This window comes from Bison bison, unplaced genomic scaffold (genome assembly GCF_000754665.1).
Source record: "Bison bison bison isolate TAMUID 2011002044 unplaced genomic scaffold, Bison_UMD1.0 scf7180017864303, whole genome shotgun sequence".
In the NCBI taxonomy this organism is placed as follows: domain Eukaryota; kingdom Metazoa; phylum Chordata; class Mammalia; order Artiodactyla; family Bovidae; genus Bison; species Bison bison.
The window spans coordinates 4,610,071-4,619,784 of NW_011494875.1; the positions used below are offsets into that span (position 1 = coordinate 4,610,071).

Below are 9,714 nucleotides of genomic sequence, written 5' to 3' on the forward strand. Positions count from 1 at the left end.
TGGATGGCATCATCGACTCGATGCACATGAGTTTGGGTGAACTCTGGGAGTTGGTGATGGACAGGGAGGTCTGGTGTGCTGTCATTCATGGGGTTGCAAAGAGTCAGACACTGAGTCTGACTGAGCAACTGAACTGAACTAAAAATTAGGCAAAGTTGCTGACATCTTTTTTAATGTCATTTCAAAGGGACTGTAAGAGACTATTTTACCCTAAATAATTCTCCACATATCTCTTCCTTTCATGGAAGCTTAAAGTTCTACATTTAGCGAGTGCCTTGTGGGGCCTCAGCGGATTCTGCCTGCTAAAATCCAACAGCTCCAGGAAGGATAAATGATATAGTAATAGTCAGCAATTAAAGCCATGGATGTATCAGATTCCTTCCAGGCTGCCAGTTAGGTGGGAGCAACTTTAGATGGAAATGAGAGTGGGAAGGACGGAGTGACGCAGGGGCTGGGCATGTGGAAGGCATCCAGGAGCTGAGCACCTTAAGAAGTGGTACCAGATGGCACAAGTGGGTCTAAGATGCAGAACACTGACCACCTCCTCCCACCCACCTTTAAACCCATGTTGTAATCCTGGGTTCTACTTCAAACCAGCTCTGTAAAGGATTGGATTGGGGATGGAGACCTTCCTTCATGATTCTATAGCATACACAATGTGCCTAGGACAGGGCCAGGTACATTTACCCCACTGCAGAGATAAAGGTTTCCACCTCCGCTCTCTCTTTGTAAATCATCTAAAATATAGACCCACAATTTTAGCTTGTTTCTCCTTCATTTTTAATTAAGTATTTAAATCATGAGTTTCCCCCTGGGTTCCTTTTCAAGGATCATTTCCTCATGTCTGAAATGGTCAGCTTAATCTGTGTTCAATTTTTATTTCAACCAGTTCCCTCTGTTTCTACCTCCTGTCACATCACCATTCATGCTTTTGGTCCCTCTTGTAATTATTTTAGTTAATCATCATGAAACAGAAATTGAATGCATTGAAAGGATACAACAAACTTGTAATTTACAGCATAAGGATATTCTAAATAAGCACCAACATGCTGAGAAGGGACTGTGGGGCCAAGAGAAAGGAGCAGTGTTCATTACCACACACTGCACAGGGGAAGGCCTCTCTTTAGTAAGTCAGTATTTTCCCCTTGGTATCATCGTTTTTTGTTTTTTTTTTTTTTCCCTCTAGTTTTTGGGACTTTTTCAAAATATGTTTTCATGCCAAGATATTGTGAATTTTTCAGTTTCTAAATGCTAATAAAGTGTGAACTGATTTCCCCTATTGAAATGCTGCTGCTGCTGCTGCTGCTGCTAAGTCAGTCATGTCCAACTCTGTGCAACCCCATAGATGGAAGCCCACCAGGCTCCTCTGTCCCTGGGATTCTCCAGGCAAGAACACTGGAGTGGGTTGCCATTTCCTTCTCCAATGCATGAAAGTGAAAAGTGAAAGGGAAGTCGCTCAGTCGTGTCCAACTCTTAGTGACCCCATGGACTGTAGCCTACCAGGCTCCTCTGTCCATGGGATTTCCCAGACAAGAGTACTGGAGTGGGGTGCCATTGCCTTCTCCCTATTGAAATGGGGAAGGTGAAATATAAGTTTTAAGGAACCGATTTATAGGAAAAAGATATTCTAAAGCTAGCATTATACCTAAGCCTTCATTGAAAGTATATAAAGAGATTTAACAATGTAACTATGTAGTAAAACATAAAGATGAAAGGAAATGAAAAAGGAAACTACTCATATTAAGCACTCACAGTAGGCTCTGTAACCATGGTTGGTGGTTTAGATGGCTTAGTCACTCAAGTCGTGTCTGACTCTTGCAACCCCGTGGACTGTAGCCCTCTATCTATGGGATTTCCCAGGCAAGAGTACTGGAGTGGTTGCCATTTCCTTCTGCAGGGGATCTTCCTGACCCAGGATTAGAACCCAGGTCTCCTGCATTGCAGGCAGATTCTTTACCAACTGAGCTACCTACCGTAAAGAGTGTAAAAAATGGAAAAATATTGGAGGTATAGGTTAGTATCATTGATCAGCCGGACGAGTGCAAGCTGTCAGCCTGCAGTTAATACCCATGTGGTTATCAGTCAGAGAGCTACTCTGAGAACATTCTGGTTTGTCTCAGCAACCAGAGGAATGAGAACCCTCTATTACCAAAAATCAGAAAGCAGAGACATGAATAATGCCCTCCAGGTACGCCATTCTCTCTTCTTACTCCAGGTAAGTTTTGTTCATCTGGAAAAGTGGAGCAAAAGTGGAAAAGTGGATTTTACTCCCCTAGAATCCCCTTTTCCTTTAAGGGGTTGCTATTTATAGAAACTGCCAGAATCTGGTTGTGGAGAAGCCACTAGCAATCCTGTGGGTATCAGGGTACATTTGCGCATTATTAAAAACAGGCAGCAAAGCTTTGAAAAGATATTAGTTGTCTAGATAAAGAACTGGTGGTTCAATGGTAAAGAATTTGCTTGCCAAGCAGGAGATGAAGATTCGATCCCTGGGTTGAGAAGATCCCCTTGAGAAGGAAATGACAACCCACTCCAATACTCTTGCCTGGAGAACCCGATGAATAGAGGAGCCTGACAGTCTACAGTCCATGGGGTCACAAAAAGTCGAACACGAATTAGTGACTAAACAGTGACAAAATAAAGAACTAAGCCAGATAGAGCCAGTAGATTTCAGATGACAACCAAGGCTGACGGGTAGTAGCTTCCTGGGGTGTTGGGCTGAGGAGGATTTTGAGTCTGAATCAGGTTTGTAGGGAAAGAATTGCAGGATGACATGACATAGATAGGGACACAGTGGGGAGGAGGAAGAGAGATGAAAAAGGAAAATGGCTGTGACAACACAAAGATGTTTTCGCTTTCTTATAGAATGGAAGTGACAAGAGTATTTTAGCATATAAATAATAATAATAGTACTACAAATGTTAATATGATATAGTGATGTTGTCTTTTATATACATTTCTCTCAATCGTGAAGCAGTTTTTTTTAACCTACTCTATGTAAGTAAATTCCCACAAGAAGCCCATGAGCCTTAAAGAGTTTAATGACATTCCAAAGTCGTGCAATCTACTGGTAAAATATTAGAAAAGAGATTTCAGCTTATACATTCTAACATCAAATCTTGTGCTTTTTCCATCAAACTGGAAAATACTCTCTACTGCCTTCACAGGGAAACAATGAATCTGGCCCCCAGAACACACACAGAAGATTTCTAAATGTAGATTTTACTGCTGTGTAGCATCGCAGCGTTTAAATAACTGAAATAGCTGACACCGATTATTTGGATTCAGAAATGTTTGCCCTAATCAAGGAAGAGACCAGTTTAAATGTCAATGCTCAAAATGTTAAATCCTCAACATCCTTGCTAATTAAAGATGCATTTCTCAGATTTCTTGCTCTATTAGCACCTAAAATAGGTAAAACTCCAGACTTGATAAGACTCACCTCTTTTAATCCAGTGTAATTAAAGTAGCAATTGAATGTGAAAAAGAAATTTGGAATAAAAGTATTTAAGCTAAAAATTAATGTTCTGAAGAACTGTTACTTGATCAAAGAATAATCTGGTGAAAAAAAAAAAAAGAAGAAGGATATGGTGATCAACCCAGCACATACAGAATTATTTTCAAGAATACACAGAAAGAAAAGTACAAGAATAATATATCCTTTAACAAATATGGATGATACAGAGACTGAAGTATGGAATACACATTTTGGAAAATCACAGGACACATAACTAAACTAAATAAACTAAAATATTGACAGTAGCTCGTGTGAGGACATGGGATGTTTCTAACTTTTATTTCTCTTCTATTATTATCTATTTACCAAATTCCTTTAGTTTCTACATCATGTCCATATGCTCCAAGACACACATGCTGTTTTCTTTGTAGGTATGATATTATGAATCTGCAGTACACAGAAGCCAATCGCTATGACTATGTACATGTTGGAACTTGGCATGAAGGGGTCTTGAATATCGATGATTACAAAATCCAAATGAACAAGAGTGGAGTGGTACGGTCTGTATGCAGTGAGCCTTGCCTAAAGGGTCAAATCAAGGTAAGCCAGTCACTGATGCATTCTTGGACAGTGTCCTTGAGGAGACCTCTTGCCTGTGCATAAGTGAGGAAAAACACATTTTTCTTTAACTAGACTGTCCAGAAAGGGTGTGCTAAGCTTATTGTTTCTGTTGTGTTTAGCAAAAATTGAGAAGACAAACCAAGATTGGAAAATGAAATAGGAAAACCACTGGGATATTTAGAATAGTCTTTATTTTCATTGCAATGATGAGCTGTTATCTTAAATACAATAAAGAAAGCAAGGGGATATGAATAATCAAATTAAAAATTGAAACAGAAGGAAACTTGGAAGCCAAAGCCAGTGATACTGCTTAGTCATAGTTCTAGCTATTGTTGAAGAAAGCAGAAGCTGAGCAATGTCAAATAAGTGTAAAACTAAAATAAAAGAAGTTGAAATGAGGTAAAACAGGAGCACTGCTTACCACTTCTCTTTTCTCTACAAAGTTCTTTCATTTTCCTGAAACTATTTTCCAGCCAAAAGAGAGTCCTCACTTTCTAATTATTCCCAGAAACTTTGCAGGTTGGGGCAAGTGAGTGACTGTGATATCACTGTGTATTTAAAACTAGAGTAAGTAAACATCCTATATTGGGCATTTGACTGAATGGAGGTAGAGAGGAGTCTTGGTGTAGAAGACATGGAAAGAGCACGTTCTGTATCCCATGCTATTTAAAAACCAAACTGGCTGATGCAATAGGAAATGGAGCATAGAGGGGTGATTGTGAACTGGAAGAAGTGTGGATTAAATGACCTAATAGGCCTTTCTCGTCTCTAATTTTCTGTGATTCATCTCTGGGAATAGACAGGACTGTCACATAAATGTCACAAAGCACAGCTGGGGCTGGAATGGATACTGTGTGAGGCTCCTGCTCTCCTACCATGCCATCATGCTGCTATGCCTTTCATGGAGTTCACCCTGAGAAATATACTCAGGGGTCTTTAGGGTGAGAGTCTAATAGTGTTGCTGCAGCTGCTGGATCCACCACTTTATCCCTACTGAACAAAGAAGGTGGAGGATCTGGGACCCACAACATCTAAGAAGAGCTGTGCAGGTGGACTCAAACTCTCAAGAGAATCAGTCACTTTGAGTATGAAAAGAACTCCTGAGGCAACTCACTGTAGTTTCAAACGTCAGTGCCTTCTCTGCAGATGTGATATTAAAAATATTTAGTAATTATCATTGGAAAAGACCCTGATGCTGGGAAAGATTGAGGGCAGGAGGAGAAGATGGGCAACAGAGGATGAGATGGTTGGGTGGCATCATCAACTCAATAAACATGAATTTGAACAAACTCCAGAAGATAGTGAAGGAGAGGGAAGCCTGGCATGCTGCAGTCCATGGGGTCGCAAGGAGTCAGATGCAACTGAGCAACTGAACAACAATAATTGTCATGACAACTAGCCAATCAGAATGAACTCTATTTTAGTGCTATGACAGTGTGCTGGAGGCCTCGGGCCATGCCCATGGTTAATCCTTGAGTTGTATCACGGGAAGATTTAGGTGAGGATTCCTACCTGAATAGGGTAGTATGAGGCAATTGGTAGACTTGGAGACATCATTGGTTTACACCCATCGTAGAAGCATGTCAGTAGTGTAAGAGTGGCTCCAACCAAACCAGTGCGTGTGGGCCATACGTCAGTGCAGATTCTCCCCAAGAATCCACTTCTGATTCTTATGCAGGTGGAATTTTTCACATGAGGCTTTCTTGTGGTATTAGGAGTATATCCTCTGAAACCGGGAGAAACCTAAAACTTGTCCTTGACTCTTGCTACAGGATGTCAGACCGCAAGATTCTGGGTTCGTCCTCTTCTCTGGATGGTTGGGAAAACCAGGACCTCTGTGACCTAAAGTCTTATGGTTGGGACAACCCAGAAGCCCTGGGCTTTATGCTCTTCTTCCCTCATAGCTCAGACAGTAAATAGCGTCTGCTTACAACGTGGGAGACGTGGGTTGGGAAGATCCCCTGGGGAAGGAAATGGCAACCCACTCCAGTACTCTTGTCTGGAAAATTCCATGGATGGAGGAGCCTGGTAGGCTACAGTCCAAGGGATCACAAAGAGTTGGACACGACTGAGCAGCTTTACTGGTGGTGGACTGATGACCCACAGGAGGTCACATGTTCATCTCAGACCTCCTTCTCAGCCTGGGTGACAGAATCTCATCTTTAGTGCAGAAAACTACTATCAAAAAAGTTTATGGAACTACAAAGCTTGGTTTTTCAGAATATAACAAAAGAAAACAAATAAACAAGCAAAACCCTGGCAAGAGAAAACAAATCATCCTGAAGATGCTCTGCACTCCAGCTCCCTTTTAGAATTCCCTCCTGTTACTCTGACTGCTGGCAGGCCGTGAACGGGAGCTCACATTGCCGTGTGTAGTCCCATTTGTATGCTCCAGAGATAAACCCTCCCCCCAGGCCCCAGTTCAGAGGAAAGGCTGTCTGCATGCATCTCTAAGCTTGATGCTCAAGTATTTCTGGCATTACATTTGCATTACGCCCATGCAGTGTTATCAAAGGAGATCCCAGAAATCATTGCTGAGTCACTACAGAGCACTAGCTAAAAATGAAAACCTCTTGGGGTCCAATTTTTGTAATACCATGTACCCTGCAGGATGAAAGTATGCCCGTTCTCAGTAGCATCTGGAGTGGAGGAGAGGGGGGATGTTTGTTTGTTTAAAATAAGCACCATGGGAAACAAATGATATCCAAATCCCATTTACCAAGTAATAGCATTTATATTCTTCCACTGTCGATTTGCCACCTAGCAGGTTCAGGATGCAGAGCGAGATCTCTCAGTAGCCACTACAGAGATTGGAAAGAAGCAACATAAAAGGTGATGGGAGGGCTTGCACTTGTATTAACTGAGAAGCATAACCTTTGGGAAAGGATTATTCATTTTAAATGTCAAATGTCACTTCAAATGCTGATATAATCATTTGACTTGTTTTATGGTAACCCATAAAGCTTTCTTATGGTAATTCCCTTTGAAGTAGCTAAAAGTCCAGTTTTCTTATGTTATTGATTTTTAGAAATATAAATATTTTACAAATATAATATTTTAGGAAGGAGAAATTGATTTCAGTCATACCACAAACAGAGGTAAATAAAATCAAACTTTCATTGTTGTGTTTTATGGGTACAGTCAGGAAAGAAAGGACCCACACTAGGTCGTTCAACAGAGGGAGTTTTACATTATTTTAAAAAAAAAGAAAACTGGTTATAAAAGTAAGAGGGGGCACTGATGCAACTCAAAGACGAGCAGCGGCAGGAATTACTCCCACCCCAGGGCCAAAGCGACACAAGGAAGGTCGTAGATACTACCTGAGACACGTCCAGAGCTGGAGGAGGGAGAGGCCTCAATACGAGGCTTCTCTTCTCTCTGGCTCTTCAGTCTCCCATTAGGTCCTCCCATTCTTCCAACCCTATGGAGAAGACACTGGAAAGAGAGCCTGGAAAATGTAGTTCACAAGTCCTTAGCTCAGGTTCTCTTGAACCCTGAAAGCTAAGCAAGGCTCAAGTGCTAATATTTTATTGGGAGACAGAATCCCAGGGAAGCAGGAGTGAGAGGAAAAGGGAATGGAGACATGGAAGCATGGAAAAACACCTCCCCCACTGAGGTTATGCATCGCTGGGCAGGACACTGCCTCACTGAGCACAACTCAGCCTTACCAGATCTCTGGACAGACTTCTCAGACTGTTTATTGGAACAAAGAAAGGAGAAAAATGTATACACTCCTGCTATTCTATTTTCTGCTTCCCACGGTCAACGTTTGTTCACAGGAAGTGACGTTACCTGATGCCTCTAGGCAGCTACTGGAGCAGCCACCTGTCCTGTTAGGTGGATCTTCTTAAGATTTGGAAGCAGTGAGGGAGGGGAAGCAGCTGTGGGTCTTATAGCTCCTGCTGTGGTGAGTGCAATGGAGGCAGTTCTGGACCCCAGTGACTCCTCCACGGGAGAGAGAGCCACCTGGGGATGCCTTAAGATGACACAGTAGTGGTAGAAACTGAGGTGGAGTTGCAGAAGCGTCCAGAACGCCCAAGAACATGGCCAAGGGCCTGACATGGGTCAGGCAAAAGGAATCTGAATTAGCACATAAAATGTAGACCATGGGTCTGCAAGTGAACAGCAAGGGCCTGGTATGTGTGTTGGTCTCCCACACCAAGCCTGCTGCTCTTTTCCTCTGTGTAGGGAAGGCAGGAAAGAGGTAAGAAGAGGTGGAGAGGCAAAAGAAGTGAAAGTGAAAGAAAGGAGCAGAGAGGCAGTAGAGATGGGAGACTAACATTTATCAAGCATATCCTTGTGCAAGTACAATAATGGGTGCTTTACTGACATCATTTCAATTCTTCCTTAAAACAATGCTTTTAAAGGAGGTATTATCACCCCATTTTACAGATCAGAAATTAGAGGCCCAGAGGGCTTGAGTCACTTGTCCAAAGCTTTCTCAGCTAGCAAATGCCGAGCTGGGCTTAGAGCCAACCCAAAGCTCTTATCAACCCACAGCCACATGTTGTTCAACCATCTTTCATTATATGAACTGGCATAATTCCTACAAATTTCAATTGCTGAAGCTTATTTTCTCAACAGTTCACAACAAAACTATAAATAGAGATCCACTTTAAAAATGCTAAGGGAAACCAGAATCTAGAGTTAAGGAGGCAATAAGTACTAGAAGGCAGTTGCGAGACTGACAGAGATGGGGAAACTGACAGTGAATCCCAGGGAAAGGGTCCTGAAGTTTGCTCCCACTGGCCTCCTATTCTTTCTTTTCGCTTCTCTTCTCTTTTATTTTTTTCTTCCCTTAAGTTTTTTTTTGGATTCTTTGCTGGTTCATGGGGTCACAAAGAGTTGGATACGACTGAGCGACTGAACTGAACTGAACTGGATTTGGGAGTTTTGTCATGGAGAGTAGAGACCTCCACTTTCCCCTCTTCTGACCTGGCCAATCAAGATAGAATTACGGAGACATTATGTGAACATGGACTATATCATAAGTGGTTCTTCATTACAGATGCCATATTATTATATAGTAAAATACACCTTATATACATGAAAAAAAAGCCCCTATACACCTATTTTTACAGACTATATACTTCAGGACTGAGTTAACTATTTTTTCCCTGAACCATTTGAAAGTGAGGTGCAAATATCATGAAACTTCGTACCTCAACTTTTGTTTTCTAAGAATAAAGGCAATTCTCACATGGCTACAAGACTAAGAAAATTAGCAATAACATCATCAACTACAGTTGTCCTGTCCTCCTCAGCCTCCTCTTTCTGTGAATCAAAGCAAACTACCCATAAGTTTTAAGTTGTTCATAGTTAATGTTGATGCTTTTGAACTGTGGTGTTGGAGAAAATTCTTGAGTCTCTTGGATGGCAAGAAGACCCAACCAGTCCATCCTGAAGGAAATCACTCCTGAATATTCTTTTGGAAGGACTGATGCTGAAGCTGAAACTCCAGTCCTTTGGCCACCTGACGCAAAGAACTGACTCATTGGAAAAGACCCTGATGCTGGGAAAGATTGAAGGCAGGAGGAGAAGGGAATGACAGAGGATGAAATAGTTGGATGGCATTACCGATTCAATGGACATGAGTTTGAGTAAGCTCTGGGAGATGGTGATAGACAGGGAAGCCT

General features: G+C 41.8%; 1 protein-coding gene across 1 annotated transcript in view; it reads left to right on the top strand.

Annotated features, from left to right (window-relative positions):
* The window catches only part of LOC104997048 (metabotropic glutamate receptor 1-like), a gene marked incomplete at its 3' end in the record, with an annotated part of 372,491 nt that overhangs the window by 355,211 nt on the left and 7,566 nt on the right, over nucleotides 1–9,714 (top strand). The window contains exon 5 of the mRNA XM_010851504.1: nucleotides 3,889–4,057. Coding sequence (XP_010849806.1) covers nucleotides 3,889–4,057 — 169 coding nt within the window. The remainder of the gene's footprint in view (nucleotides 1–3,888; nucleotides 4,058–9,714) is intronic.